Here is a 16,702-nt window from a genome sequence, read left to right on the forward strand (position 1 = left end):
ACTCCCCCCCCCCGATATTTGACCTGGGTGATCTGGTCACCCTAGAGGGCAGAGTTGGGGTGGGGACTTTGGGGAAGGGGTGGAGTTGGGGCGGCGAAGGGGCGGGGCTGGGGCCCTGTGGAGTGTCCTCTTTTTGCAGTATTGAAATATGGTAACCCTAACCATGTCAAATCAGATGGTTTCCCTTTTCTACAAGTGGCACTAATGCATTTTGGAACAATGAGGGGCGTAAGCAGGCAGTGAAGCTGTGATGCTTTGTGTTTCCTGCGTGTACTCTACTTTTCCCTTTGTAGGAATTGCAATAAGAGTTGCAGCAAGCTGTTGGTGAAAGGCAGAGCCCTGTTACAGAAGAGAGCTACACATTGCTCTTTCACGGAATCTACACTTTTGTTCTTGGTTTTGATTTTCAGTTAAAAACAACTAACGCTAGGCTCAACATATCTGTTTGCTGTTTGCATATGGAAAAATAACCAGGTAAGACACTGGGGAAAATCTTACTTAAAACCTTGTCACTTCATTGGTCATTACCTGTGGTATAACTCCAAATGCCTTTCTCCACTGCTGCACAGTGATTGTGTTCCAAGAGACGCCATCAATTTGCATATCTCCTTCTGTATTCAGCAGCCTTAAAAAGGCAAAGAGCAAAGTGCTTTTCCCCGACCCAGTTCTTCCCAAAAGACCCACCTGCAATGTTAAATAATTCAAAGTGAATGGAGACTCCTTGCTTAATATTGTACATGCATTAACCACAAAGCAAGGATACAGCACAACTGAAGGACTATCCCATACAGAACTTAGAAGGCTAGGATGTGTATTACCATTGTTTTTGGGAAAGGTAAAGGACCTCAGCAGAGATATGAAACACTGAGACAGATTCTGCTCTTACTTTTGTGTAACCTCATTTAGCTACCCAAGGAGAGAATCTGCCCTCCTGCGTTTAGCCAAAGAGCACAAATGTACTTATCCATTACCCTTATTTATTACCCATCCTCCCTACAGCCCTCCTCCTTCCATTTTGTAGTGGATCCCCCTTCAGAAAAGACCTTAAAATTCAAACAAATGAAAACAAGCATGTATTGTATTTCAGCAATGTTGTTAAGATGGGCCTAACTCTGATCTTACACTGGGGTAACTTGATTGACTTTGATGACTTTGCTCCTCATTGATACTGGCATCAGTGAGATCAGACTGGCACTATGTTACAGTTGCAATACGTGTTCTGGTTTCTCCATAACTTAGCAGGGTTGACAAAATACTGCAGATGACACAACATCAATTAAAGAAGGAACTTCTAAATGCATGACCATCAGACTTGTACAAAACAATCTCTTCCTTATTAAGGCTGGATTCTGCAGGAAGGGCCACAACGAGGCCCTCATTTTCTTTAAACCGGGTGCACTTCTTTCTGTGACATTATGCCACAGCAGAAGGATCTGATACTTCCTAAAAACAGTGCATTTCCCACACAGTGGAATTTAAGATTACCTCTTCTTATCCCCTATACTTAGAATAGGCAATACCTGTGGGAACAGTTGGCAAATGTTGACACACTAATGGCTTTTACTGTAGTGTATTTTCTCACAGCGAATGCTGTGCAATCTGAGCCTGGGCTGTTTTGGCAGATGGGAACAAGACAATTTTGGAAGTGAAGTGGTGGAAATTTCCTGCTGTTCAGAACCCTCCCTGTAAAGTGAACAACACAGCATCAGACCTGACTCTGAGGGAGGAGTGAGGGCTAAGCACCCGCTGCTACCATCGAGTTAAAAAGCATGGGAGATACTTGGCCTCTCTTATCTCCTATCTCTCATGCTTATTTCTATTGTCCTCAATAGGGGGATCTTACAAGGATCTAGCTGCAAGGTAAAATACTATGGTGCACTTAAGGCTCATTCTGCTTCTAGAGACATTACCAGTTCTAGTGGTAGTCACCATTTCAAGTAAAGAGAAACCTCTGAAACTGGAATGAACTTCTTAGGCGCACTGCTGTAAAAGGGATCCTTGTTTTAATTGCAATGCAGCTTTATGCCCGTCTCTCTACTGCACATACAAAATCTTTCCTTTTCATTATCCTTTGGCATCAATCATTTTCCAGGTAGTAAGTGAAGTGAAATTTAATCCACCACCCATACTTTAGGTATCATACAGAGCACATCTTATCCAGAGGGAGAGTGGTTTAGAGGACGACACTAAAATAAGTCAGACTCCTGAGTTCCAATCTTTGGCTCCTCTACATGCTCAATTGGTGTAAATCAGTATAGTTCCATTAAAGCCAATGGGGCTATGGCAGCTTACAGCAGGTAGAGATCTGTCTCACTGTGTGGTCTTAGGAACATCATTTAACCTCTCTGTTTCTGTTTCCTCAGCTATGAAATAGGGCTAAACCTGCCTACATCTTCCTCACTGGGGCCTTGATTCAGGAAAGTACTTACTGGACTTCAATGGGACTTTCCTGAAAAGGGATGCTTTCCTGAATCTGGGCTCAGTGGGCTGTGAAGGTGAGTTAATGTTTGTACGGCCCTTTGAAGACAGCTTTACACATCAGATGAGTGGTTCGGAGCTCACATTCCTCTGAATTCTAGAGCTAGTGATGCATTACTGTTGGCACATCATCCTGTATTCTTCTGTGCTTTATGTGGGTCAGTCTGCCCCCAAAATCTCTCTTTATTAGCAAACTTCCCTCCAGCCAGGGAGAAGCACAAACAGAGAAAGCAGCCAAATTCGTGTGCAGGAATAGAACTTGGTGAACTATTACTTAGGTATGTAATCAATACTCTCTACTTTCACACCCCAAAAAAGTCCTTATCATACTTCACTGAGCTGTAACCACTCTTAGGATTTCTAGCAGCTCTGAGCTATTTTGTCCCCTCTATTTTCTACCTGTATCTAATAACTTCACAGTTAAGTTCTTATTAAAAACAAATGGAAACCTCATTCCTTTTTTAGGTGATTTAGATAATTACCCTGTGTTGGTGCAGCTATTTCCTGTTTTTGTTTATTAGAAATTTACCAGAGTCAGCCAACAATTTAGTAATTCAATTGTCTCATAAAGGGACTTTTGGGGATAAACTTAACTGAAGTCAGTTCAAACAAGACAAAACAATATCTCACCCTCTGTCCAGGATTTATTGAAAAAGAAATGTTTTCTAATACAGCAGCTCCTCCATCAATATACTTCGCTGTGAGATTCTTGACAGTCATTTGGCCTCCGGATGGCCAGGGCTTCTCTTCCTTTGCATGCTTGTTTTCAATTATGAGGACCCCTGTAAGCTGGTCATCCTTTGGTGGCTTAGTGTTTTTTGTTTCTTCTTTTGGCATGTCAATGAATTTAAATATTCGGCTTACAGACCGCATCTGGGAACAATAGCAACAAAAAAACAGCACTGAGGTTGTTCTGAATACCTCAGCCGAACAGTAATTCCCATAATAAAGCTTGTTTTTTTTGTGGTAGGATATAACGTGAATTGATGTTTAAAGCAAAGGGACCTTTTGTGGAGAGCCCTGGTTCTGCTCCTGATTGTGCTTGTGGCACTGGCCAAATCTCATGACATGTCCATGCTTCAGTTTCCTCAACTGTAACTTGGGTAAAGTAATACTTTGTACCTTTTCTAAAGATTCTGAGAATCCTGGATGAGAATCTACATGTAAGAACAGAGTATAATTACTGACACAGTTTCGGAGTCTTAAACTCCCGCCTCTCCTGCGAGGGGGCTCTTGACCTGACGAGTGACTTCGCTTGACTAATGCTGGATCACCTAACAATGAGACACCTTTTCCTACAGAATGTGGGGAATTTTAAAGCTCCACAACTCTAACATCAGGTACAACAGAAAGTTCATTAGACATTTACATTTATTAAAAATCTTTGAGCATTTATATGTATTTGAGAAACTGTCCATACCTTTGTACAACTATACATTGTACAAATTGGGTGGGAAGTTTTACGGCACTTAATTTTATGCCTGTATCTGTACATACTATGCTTCCCTATAGATGGGGGCAAATCTCATGGTTCAGGGAGCTTAGACAAGGCTGAATTATGCTGGCTGTCAGTGGCTTGTTGAGCTAGCACTCCCTTCCTGCATCACAATACAGCATTAAATTTAAAAATAAATAAATCTTCAGTCCTTATGGTTGCAAAGAGAACCTTCAGAAAGTTAACTGATGAAGAGCTATTTACCTAACTCTGCAAGCTGCTTGAAACAATTACTCTGACAGAAATGTTTTTAAGAGGATGTGAACACTGAAAGCTACTGACAACAATTTACATGTCACTCCTGTGATTTATTTCACTGCTGGTCAAAGCATGCAAGAAGGAGAGGGATGATCATATTTAAAAGATTTGCACAAACCATGAGTGGCATTTCATTTTGGTGATGTACGTGGGCAGAAATTGGGAGAGAACCATCATGAACTTCCTCCAGTCTGACCTTGTCTTCAGGAAGAGCCCTTCCTATGCACTTGACACTACTGTTTGATTAGGTGTACGGCAGTAAAAGTGCTACAGCCTGATGAAGGATGTTGGAACTAGATTCATTACACTGATCTAGAGAACCTTATGTTCTTACTCCACTGCAGTTTTCCTTTAAATGTCCTTTAAATACTTCAGTTGTTATCCAAATATTTACTTAAATATAACTCATTATGTTATAGCAGATGCTGCTAGTGCCTGATGTATTAAGGTTAGAATTCCAGCTTCTATTGTAATCTCTCTTTTTTTCACTTGCTTGTAATTTTCTTTCATACATTTTGAGACTGAAATAATCCAGCTGACCTCAGCTCTAAGGTGTGTCTCTTTTTTTAAGGTTAAAATCAAATATGTTGAGTCATGTGTGTATGCCTGACAATAATACTTTCCTTGTAGACTGGGAGCTGAAATTCTGTGCTTTGATTAAATGAGAAACTGAAGCTAGAAAAATCAGTCTTGGCTATCTTGTTTATATCTCATTGAGGTTCAAAATACAAGCCAAGTTTAAAGGAAGTTTGTTCAGTAGCTTTAATGTTATGTGTGTTTAAAGTTGGCATTTTACTTTTGCATGTTAAGATACGGCACATTTTTAAAATGTATTATGCCTTTGTTAAAGCCACCTGAAGCAGAGCATGTAAGCTGCAGACAACTGTAGAATTCCAGTTGGAAGAATTTACAAGCTTTGAGGATGAAGTCAATGCAGCTTGTTACTCCACAGGGCAAAGAGCTTCACATCAGGGAACACCCCATACAATGAGTGAAGCACTGCTGAATTAACAGTGTTTTCTGTTAGGACCAGGTGTTTGGAAGCCTACGGAGGAACTTCACACTGAAGCTATTTTCCCATCCAATCAAGAATACAAGAAGACATTTTGATTACGAGGCATGGGAAAATCCCATAAGAGACCCCAAACAACAATTCAAAGTTGAATTCTTTAACCAGGTGCTAGATTGTGCAATACAGTCAGTTGAAGCACGTTTCATGCAGCTCAAGGAACACAGCAGTATATTTGGGATGTTGTATGATATTTCAAAACTCCTCACTATACCTGAAGAAGACCTACACCAGCAATGCAGGGCACTAGAGACAGTGTTGACACATGATTACATGAGCTATATTGATGCGAGTGATTTAGGTGATGAACTGAAAGCCCTTTCAAGATACATTTCAGCAGGATCAACTCCAAAGGCTGTTCTGGAATATATGTGCACAAATAAGATGACCACCCTCTTTCCAACTGCTTCTGTTGCTCTGCGCATACTTCTAACACTTCCTGTCACAGTTGTCAGTGGGCAACGCAGCTTCTCCAAGCGGAAGTTAATAAAAACACATCTACGCTCCATCTCAATAGCGCATGAGCTGGCCCAGACTGTGGACCTTTAGGAAGAAGGCACAATTGAGACCTTTCAAAGTTTTGGCCCAAGCGAGGGGGCATAGGGGCATCATTTGAGCTCCCCGCCTCAGGTGCCAAAATGTTGTGGGCCGGCCTTGTTACGAACACAGTGTTTCAGCTGGTGCTGTCAGGAGTCAAGTTCTCAGTGGACTCCCCTGTGCTCCTCTGTACAGGAACAGACTCTCCATATGCCAGGTCGAGCCACCATTGAGTCAGCAAGCCCTCCATCTGGACAGAGGGGCAGCGAGGCCCAATTTGAGTGGCACTGCAACGATGCAGCTGGAGTGATGCTCCAAACTGCTACAACAGCAGCCAGACTGATTTTAGTATGGGACCACTTTTTATAAGTGGTTGGCCAGGTCCTTCTCCTCCTTCCCCCCAGCTCTGTAGCCTATGGAACTTTGTGCAAGTACAAATTCCTCCCCACCAATGGACACCGCTGTAGAGTTCCCAGCCACAACATTATCATGAAACAAATTTTAAGGGTGATAAATGTATTAAGCCATCACTTAATTAAAAAGAGACATTCTCAGATACATTGTACAACAAGATATGCTATATATCAGCTGGATACTGTTGGTAAGGCATTCTGACCACACACAGAAATCATGCAAGTGCCAGGGCCACCCAGAGGGGGGGCAAGTGGGGCAATTTGTCCTGGGCCCCGCAGGGGCCCGCGAGCCCTGACCCGGTGGCAGTCTGGGTCTTCGGCATTTTTCGGCGGCAGGGGGTCCTTCAGTGCTGCCGAGGACGCGGAGCGACTGAAGGGCCCCCCACTGCCAAAATGCCCCACAAGCCCTGGCCCAGTGGCAGTCCGGGTCTTTGGCAGCATTTCAGCGGCGGGTTTTTCAGTGCTGCCAAAGACACGGAGCGACTGAAGGGCCCCCCCGCTGCTGAAATGCTGCCGGGTGACTACAAGTGCTGCAGCTCCCCCACTTTGCCCCAGGCCCCCTGAATCTTCTGGGCGGCCCTGGCAAGTGCAAATTACTGTTACATATCACAGGCTGAATAGATAATCAATGTAGTGCTCCAAATTCATTTACTGAAAGAAAAAACTGAAGAGCCCTACTAGGTAACATTCTGAAATCTACTTTGTGCTTGAAATAAAGGCACCTGGGTTAGATCTTCTAGGTCCCATGCATGCTGGGCAGTCTCTTTTTCTCTACATTTGTCAACCAAAGTTGTTTGTACAACTGAGAAAAGTGAATGAATTGAATTTGACATTCAATTTACTGATCATTCATAGCTCTTCTCTCTGAAGCGAAACTACACTAATTTAGATTGATATCAAAAGATATAATTCCTTCTAATCTGTCAACCTGAGAGAGACAGACAAAAGTTGCAAATCTGAGAGAAAGATGTCAATACGATGCCCATAAAAGGAGGTTCCTGGCACTTATTGTAAGTGTGATGTGAGGGAATCAATCTATAAACTTGCCCATAAGAACTGAGTCCCCATAACTATCCAGGAGATAGTGGCTAAGCCATCCTACTGTCACATACTAATGAAAATCTGCTGGAAAGCCTAAAGAGAGATAATTTCATCTCTCTGTCTGAGACTCTTACTGGAAGATTTATCATCTACACCATATGTGCAGATATTTTACACAATTTAATATTTTCAAAATATTCAGAATATGGCTTGGCTGTGTCTGTCACTTGTATTATGATTTAAACCTGGACACACTGGTGTATAAATATCAATAACATTTTACAAAAATAATCATCCTTCCTTTTCATCCAGAAGCTTTACCTCAATCATTATGAGTGACTGAATGTGTGTAGCAGCAGGCTCCTTGTCTGTAATCACAGTCAGCAATTTGCCTGCTGATTTTGAATTCCCAAACTTTTGCTTCAGAAAAATACAGTACATTTAATTCTTAATGCTAAAAAAAATGTTCAGAGCATAATATGCTATTTTTAGTCTTGCCTGATTGATTTTTTTTATTGAGATTTTAATAACATTTACACTTTAATTCTCTCTCTAATTTAGCTTGGCTCTCTGAAACTCTTCTTAATGTCAGAATTAATAATACTTGTGTACTGTCAACTCCCAGAAAATGGAAAGACTAATTGATAAAAGAATTAATCTCAAAATGCCTATATGCTTTCCTGCTAGGAAGAGGGACGATACCCAGCCCGAAGCAGAAATGCATGGTATTCAGTCGTGATGTTGCAATGTATCATCCCCTGGAAAACATGCTGTCTGAGGTCATATGGAGTGTGACCAGGAAACACAATGAAACATTGGTTCAACAGCTTAATACTGTGCAGAAAAACCCATTGAACTTCTTCAGTCAGGGTGTGGGTAGCTAGGCACAATAACTTTTCTCAGGTTTCAAACCCTGTGCTGTCCTTAAATCTTGTGGGCACCAAAGGGATAGTTGCTTAGGTTTCCAGTGTGTGTCTGGAGCCACTGGTAATGCTTTTAACTGCAGGAATGGAATGTTTCAGACTAGTTAATGCTGAACTTGGACTTAAACATGTGCTCCTTCTCATACAGGTTTGTAAAGGAAAAATGTCAAGCTTGACAGATATTCCCTGATTCTGTCCCCTTTTATAGTGCCCCCACTTATTACTTGTGCACCCTGATGCATATGTGGCACAAAGAGTCCTGATGGCACTTGGACTGTGGTATGATGGGATGCATCTTAGTACATAAGCTCTTAGAAGTCTATTTCTATCTGGGGTCCTCCTCGGGTACTTTGCCCTAACATCCATCCTGTGTTTCCCTCTGTTACATAACATGGGGGAGCGTACAGCACATGTTCTTTCAACAAAACAAAATATCATGTGGCTGTTAATGCTCATGAGAGGTATTGACTTGGCAATCCTGTTAAATCAAGTTGCCTGTTTACTCCAGAGTAGTAGCAGGGCAAGCATCAACCCTGCTATGGGACGGGACGGGGAAACTTGCTCTAAGAACAACAGGTCTATTTCTTTCTTTGTGTCCCATGAATCTCTGGGCAGCTCTGAGTCTGCCAATTAGGTGAGTTTATGAGGTGTGAACTGGAACTCAGACACACCCAAAATCCATTAAGTGGGAGCAGCTTTTGAATCCAGACCAGCTCGGTAAGGATTAACCTGGCGACCTACAGGATAAAGAATTTAATAGCTCACAAGCAATGTGCTAGTAAATGCTAATGTAATACCTTCAAGAATGAGGCTCCTTTTCTAGAAAGATACATTAATACATTAAGTTCCAGCCTTTTGGTGTCTAAAAGACAGGGTCTTCTACTTTCTGGATCTCCCTCATACTCAAAATCTCCCTCATACTGCTCTGTCTCTTCAAACACACTCTACAATTAAATGCCCCACACAGTTCTTAGATCTCCCTTCTTTTCATCCTGGAGCATCATTACAGACATGGGGACCAGTTCAGTGTCATCATTTCTGTCCATGGTTTGTTCCTCCATTAAGCCCAGCCTGGACATGTCCCTGCGTAAGTTGTCCTGCCATCTAGTCAGTAGTCAGCCTCTAGGTCAGATGGATTCTGGTTGTGTTTACATTATTTTCCTTAGTATCTGTCTTGTCTTCTGCAATGCCCAACCATTGTAATCTGCATTGTAAGCAGCTGAGCTGCTAAAAGCTGGTGGAACAAGTTCTATCAAAGCATTAGGAAAAAATATACAAGTAGGTATGGGAGTAAGAGGAGGTACCAGATGACTGGCTAAAGGCAACAGTTGTACCAATCCTGAAGAAAGGAGATCTTGCTGGTGTGACTAATTACAGAGATATATGCTTATTGCAAGTACCAGGGGAGCGGGGAGACATGACAAAAGCAATTGTCCATAGATTAAGGCCAGTTTCAGAGGGAGTTGTAGGTGAGGCACAGTGTGGCTGTAGGCCAGGCCAAAGCTGCATTGATCAGATATCTATGCTCTGACAGTTGATTAAGGTAGTGGGAGGAGTAGCAAGAAGGAAATTAATGATGCTTGCTGTTTTCAGTGACTTCTTGAAAGTATTTGATTCGGTTTGGAATGAAGCATTATTAAAAGGAGCAAAATCATATGGAGTTCCAGAAAAGATAACTGCAATTATAAAAGCAATGTGTGAAGACTCCTGCAATATAGTCAAAATTGGTGGAAAATTAAGCAACTGGTTCAAATCAAAGTTTGGTGTAAGACAAGACGGCATGGAATCACTGTTTTTCATCATGTTCTTAAACTGGACATTAAGAACAATAGATGGGTTGGAGAGTGTGACACTGGATGATGTATAGGTAAACTCCTTTGGTTACACAGATGACATTGTACAACTGGTGGACACATTTGAATTAATGATGATACTCTTCAGTACCTTGGACAAGTGGTGTAGTTGACTTGGACTTACAATAAATGCCAAGAAGATGGAGGGGTTGCATCTTGGAAAAAGTAGCTTAAAGCACTGAAATGCAGCAGTGAATTCAGAATCTTATGTGCATCGAGGAAGCTTAATCAGTGCCAATGGTTCCAGCAAGGATGAGGTTAAAAGGAGATGTGCCTTAGCCACAAGTGCTGCACAGAAATTAACAAAATTATGGACTGATAAAAACATAATGTTTGGCACCAAAGTGAAAATTTATCAAACTAGTGTACTAATAGTATTACTCTCTATGGTCTGGAAGCAGCTGCATTCAATGAAACAGACATCAGAAGGCTGGAGGCAGCAGAGATGAGCGTTCTTTGAAAGACAACAGGTGTAAAGTGATTTTAAGACAAATGAAGTTAGGAGAGTAGGATGTGATGTCAAGGCATGGGATTGGAGACAATCAAAAATCATTCCCATTAACAGAAATATAATAAAACATCCAAATTTAAATACAAAATTTTGCAACAGAAAAAATCATTAGCAGGATCCTCACACTAACTTAAGAAGGGTTTACATATATATTACCCACATGGATTTTCATGAGAACTCACACCAACACCTCTCACATACACAGCACAGTCCTCTTCCATTTCAGTTATAGGAGTAACTGGTGGTGGAAGGCATCTGCTATCCTCTATGTGATCCGCCCAGAAAGGGAGGTAGGAGATGTTTTCCAGTGTGTCACACAATGATTTGTTTCAGGATTCCTGGTTCAGAAAACAGAGTGTGATCTTCTTGAATGAAACCTGGCTCTGTCTTTCATAGTGCTGGATGGAATTTTTCAGCCAAAACTCTTTTTGGCAAAATATGCAGATTTGGCAACACCAAAACATTCTGCAAATTTATGTTGATTTCACCAGACTGTTCATTGTGGGAGGGCAAGAATCAGAAGAAACCAAAATATTTAGTTCTGACATTTTGAGTTATTCTGGGTTGGCTGATGACATATTGGGCTGCATTAGTAGGAGCATTGCCAGCTGATCAAGGGACATGATTATTCCCCTCTATTCGGCACTCGTGGAGTATTGCATCCAGTTTTGGGCCCTCCGCCTCTACAGAAGGGATGTGGACAAATTGGAGAGAGTCCAGCGGAGGGCAAGGAAAATGATTGGGGGCTTGGGCACATGACTTTCAAGGAGAGGTTGAGGGAACTGGGGTTATTTAGTCTGCAGAAGAGAAGAATGAGGGGGGATTTGATAGCAGCCTTCAACTACCTGAAGAGGGGTTCCAAAGAGGATGGAACCCCTCTTTGGGCTGTTCTCTGTGGTGGCAGAACAAGGAGCAATGGTCTCAAGTTGCAGTGGGGGAGGTCTTGGGTATTAGGAAAAACTATTTCACTAGGAGGGTGGTGAAGCACTGGAATGGGTTCACTAGGGAGGTGGTGGAATCTCCATCCTTAGAGGTTTTTAAGGCCCGGCTTGACAAAGCCCTGGCTGGGATGATTTAGTTGGGGTTGGTCCTGCTTTGAGCAGGGGGTTGGACTAGATGACCTCCTGAGGTCTCTTCCAACCCTAATCATCTATGATTCTATGAAACAAATTTTAGTTTGAAAATTTCCTTGAATTTTATTTCAAATAAATCCAAAATGTTTACAAATGGTCCAAATTAAAATGAAAGGTTTTAATTTTGTTGAAATGAAACACTTCATTAGACCCCAAACAATTTTTTTAAATGTGTTGATTCACCAAAAATTTCAAATAACTTTATGGTCCAACCTGAAATGGATTTTTTTTTTTCATTTTTCAAAATTTTCCAATAAACCACTAAATCCATTATACAGATATCTCCAGTCTTGGGTACTATGTCTCGCTCTTCCTTGTGCAACTTCAGTGTTACCTAATCTGTGAAATAGGTGAGTTACAGTTGCCTTCCTCAGCTAATGCATATGAGGGCTTGGATAATAAGGGTTGTGATATGCACAGAAATATTAACAGCAATCAGTGGAAAAGCTGGTTATGGTCTCCTGCCTTATACTTTAGTGTACATTGCCCTACTTCAGGAGGGTGGAGTGGTGGGAGGAGGGGAGAGGTGGAGTAGTTCTTTCCCTTTCCCTCAGAGGTGGGAAGATGCAATGCAGCCTGCCAAAAGCCATTGATGTGATACACATGACACTTGGCAGACCTGAGTCTAGAGCAGTGGTGGGCAACCTGCGGCCTGCACCCTGTCAGGGTAATCTGCTGGCAGGCCGCCAGACAGTTTGTTTACATTTGCAAAGCTGCCTGCAGCTCGGTGACCGTGGTTTGCCGTTCCCAGCCAATGGGAGCTGCAGGAAGCAGCAGCCGGCACGCTTATAGTGAGAGATTGAGCGGCTTGAGTCTATTTAGCTTAACAAAGAGAAGGTTAACGGCTGATTTGATTTCAGTCTATAAAATCTACACGAGGAACAAATATTTGATAATGGGCTCTTCATTCTAGCACAGAGAGGTATAACATGATTCAATGACTAGAAGCTGAAGATAGAGAAATTCAGACTGAAAATAAGACATACATTTTTAATAGCAAGGGTGATTAACCATGGGAACAATTTACCAAGTCATGTGGTGGATTTGCCATCAATGACAATTTTACAATCAAAATTGGATATTTTTAAAGGATATGCTCTAGTTTAAAAGGAATTATTTTGGGGAAGTTCTATGGCCTGTGTTATCCGGGAAGTCAGACTAGATGATCACAGTGATCCCTTCTGGCCTTGGAATCTGTGAGGACGATGATTTATAATCTCTTACTTTAATCATTCCTTGATGTACAGGGTGGAGCAACATGACACTTTGCAAGTGGGTTATTAGTATCTCCCTTGGGGGTGTTTTAATATTTCCTTAGGAAAGTGATCTTGGCATGCAATAGTGAATGCATGACAAATTATTGTTTCTAATAAAAGGAACTGCCACTTTCCAGTTCAAGCACTGCTACTACAAGATACACATAAATGAAGGAGGAGGTTGTAAAGCATTAAAACATTCCTCTGGGACTAGCTCAGGCCTTATCTGCAAAGACAGCACTCAGTGGAAAACAGATTTTCTGTTTCCTTGTGGAGGAAAAAACAAAAATCAGCTCAGTTAAAAATATCACAGGAGTGGCTAGTAGGGTAAGAAAAAGAGTCAAAATCCAGTAAAAAGATACTGACAGAAATGTCCAAAGTCCGCAGAGAAACCTAATTAACTGATATTAATAAATGAAACAATAGAAGACTATTAGGTTGACCAAATGTTATAAAAAGTGGTAAAGCAGATAAAGCCTTGAGACAGCGTAAAGAGAATTGTAAAGACCATTAAGGGCATTAGCAGCTGAAGCCAAGCAAGGTGACCTGGAACTTACGATCTTTTATTGGAATGGCTGGGGAAACACCCCCATGAGAAATATTAAAAATCTGCTATGAAACCCTCAATTTGGCCCAGCTTAGATATTAGTGTTGCCAAAGGATTAAAGGAGACTGCGGAAAAGCAGATGACAACACCAGTTCAAATTCTAGCCAATGGATACCATAGATTCCAGCAGATATATACAAGCTAGGGTATTAATGGATATTAACCATGTCCTTACTAGAGCTTTACTGACTGATTATACCCTCTTGTTCTAATTATTCAGAATATGAATTGCCTAAAGAGGAAAGACCTATAGTGTTGTCAGCTGTACCTAATCTGTGGACAGTCTAATATTTAATAAGCTGTTAAGCAGCAAAGAACAAACAGGTAAATTCCATGGGCATTCCCAAGAAAGTTCTGATGAGAGGCAAAAGTGTCTGGAGTCTGAAAGAACACCATAAGTTGAGGGATATCAAGTAGCAATGTATCAAGGAAAGAGAATGAAGAAATCCAACATGATCTCATATGAAAGTTATGCAATGTGTCCTGCCCTACATAAGGGCTACATTTTTATCTAGAGCAAACTCTTCCTTTCTGGAAGAGAAGGTATAGAGACTTGAACAGTAGTTGCTACAAAAGATAATGGATCAGAGAGTTACATGGGAGAAAAAGGGGAGGAACTGTGCACTGAGAAAATATATTAAGAATGGAAGGGAAACATTATGGGAGAGATTCAGTTTAACAAGAGAGATTCTGCTCTTGAGGAAGAGAAGGGACCAGAGTGGACTGATAATTGGCCAAAAGAGGATAACAGACCTGATCAAGCAGCAAGCATTGAAAAGAGCGGCCAGAAAGAAAAAGAAAATAAATCTTTATCAATTGTTAGGACCCTGGGCTGAGACATCTGTGCTCTAGATAAGAGAGAGAGGTTGGTATGCTGCTTCTTGTGTGCTAAGACTAATACAATCATAATAAGGGTGCTAAATAATCTGAATAATGGTGTCAGATCAATGGTCTATCTAGCGCAATATCCTGTCTGCAGTGGCCAGTAACAGATCATTCAAAAGAAGTGAACAGAACAGGTAATTTTGACAAGTTTCAGAGTAACAGCCGTGTTAGTCTGTATCCGCAAAAAGAAGAACAGGAGGTGCCACAAGTACTCCTGTTCTTCTTTTTGAGGTAATTTTGAGTGATTCATCCCTTGTTTGTCCAGTCCCAGCTTCTGGCAGTCGAAGATGTATGGACACCGGACATAGGGTTGTGTCCCTGACTATCTTGACTATAGCCATTGATGGACCTGTCCTCCATGAACTTATCTAATTTTTTTAACTCAATTATACTTTTGGCCTTCACAACATCCCCTGGCAATGAATTCCACAGGTTACTGAAAATTCAATTTTTCAATGGGGGAGGGAACAACTTATTTGTGACCTGCTCTATCTAGTTCACTTGTTGACTGTCACATTTCCATAGGAAAAATCCAAAGATCTGAAGTTAAGAATGATTTTTTAAAAAGAAAATGAAAAATCAGACTCCACTCTAACACTGACACTGTTTTTGCTTTTAAAATTTGACCCAAGTTTAGGTGTATGACATGTATTTTTCCTATGGAACTTCCCTAATTCTTCACAATTGTATGCACTGTTCAATCAATGCATACACATGCTCATATGACTTTTTCCCTGTTCTCCCACCCATCTGTTTGTTTCATCCACCATGGTGGCCAGGATGATGCTTTCAGGAAGAACACCAACGCATTGTAGTTTCCTCAGGAAGTCGGTGGTGTCTCGAAGATAGCTGGGAGTGCTGATAGCGTAGGGTCCATCCTGGCCACCATGGATGTAGAAGCACTTTACACCAATATTCCACATGAGGATGGACTACAAGCCGTCAGGAACAGTATCCCTGATGAGGCCACAGCACGTCTGGTGGCTGAGCTTTGTGACTTTGTCCTCACCCACAACCACTTCAGATCTGGGGACAACTTATACCTTCAAGTCAGTGGCACTGCTATGGGTACCCGCATGGCCCCACAGAATGCCAAAATTTTTATGGCTGACTTAGAACAATGCTTCCTCAGCTCTCGTCCCCTAGTGCCCCTCCTCTACTTGCGCTACATTGATGACATCTTCATCATACGGGCCTATGGAAAGGAGGCCCTTGAAGAATTCCACCTGGACTTCAACAATTTCCACCCCACCATCAACCTCAGCCTGGACCAGTCCACACAAGAGATCCACTTCCTGGACACTACAGTGCAAATAAGTGATGGTCACATAAACACCACCCTACTGACCGCTATACGTACCTACATGCCTCCAGCTTCCATCCAAGACACATCACACGATCCATTGTCTACAGCCAAGCCCTAAGATACAACTGAATTTGCTCCAACCCCTCAGACAGAGACAAACACCTACAAGATCTTTATCAAGCATTCGTAAAACTACAATACCCACCTGGGGAAGTGAGGAAACAGATTGACAGAGCAAGACGGGTACCCAGAAATCACCTACTACAGGACAGGCCCAACAAGGACAATAACAGAACACCATTGGCCATCATATACAGCCCCCAGCTAAAACCTCTCCAGCGCATTATCCACGATCTGCAACCTATCCTGGAAAATGATCCTTCACTCTCACAAACCTTGGGAGGCAGGCCAGTCCTCGCTTACAGACAACCCCCCAACCTGAAGCAAATACTCACCAACAACTACACACCACACCACAGAAACACCAACCCAGGAACCAATCCCTGTAGCAAACCTCGTTGCCTACTCTGTCCCCATATCTACTCTGGCGACATCATCAGAGGACCCAACTACAGCAGCCACACCATCAAGGGCTCATTCACCTGCACATCCACTAATGTTATATATGCCATCATGTGCCAGCAATGCCCCTCTGCCATGTACATTGGCCAAACTGGAGAGTCCCTCCGCAAAAGAATAAATGGACACAAATCGGACATCAGGAATGGTAACATACATAAGCCAGTAAGTGAACAGTTCAATCTCCCTGGTCATTCTATTACAGATTTAAAAGTCACTATCATTGAACAAAAAAACTTCAGAAACAGACTTCAAAGAGAAATAACACAACTAAAATTCATTTGCAAATTTAACACCATTAATCTGGGCTTGAATAGGGACTGGGAGTGGCTGGCTCATTACAGAAGCAGCTTTTCCT

The 16,702-nt window shown here is 41.9% G+C and overlaps 1 protein-coding gene across 1 annotated transcript in view; it reads right to left on the minus strand.

Moving 5' to 3' along the window:
* Positions 1–16,702, minus strand: part of CFTR (CF transmembrane conductance regulator) — a 132,179-nt gene that overhangs the window by 28,849 nt on the left and 86,628 nt on the right. The window contains exons 22-23 of the mRNA XM_034757727.1: positions 3,109–3,351; positions 529–684 (exon numbers count right to left, since the gene is read on the minus strand). Of these exons, the coding sequence (XP_034613618.1) occupies positions 529–684; positions 3,109–3,351 (399 nt within the window). The remainder of the gene's footprint in view (positions 1–528; positions 685–3,108; positions 3,352–16,702) is intronic.

This window comes from Trachemys scripta, chromosome 1 (assembly GCF_013100865.1).
Source record: "Trachemys scripta elegans isolate TJP31775 chromosome 1, CAS_Tse_1.0, whole genome shotgun sequence".
NCBI lineage: Eukaryota > Metazoa > Chordata > Testudines > Emydidae > Trachemys > Trachemys scripta.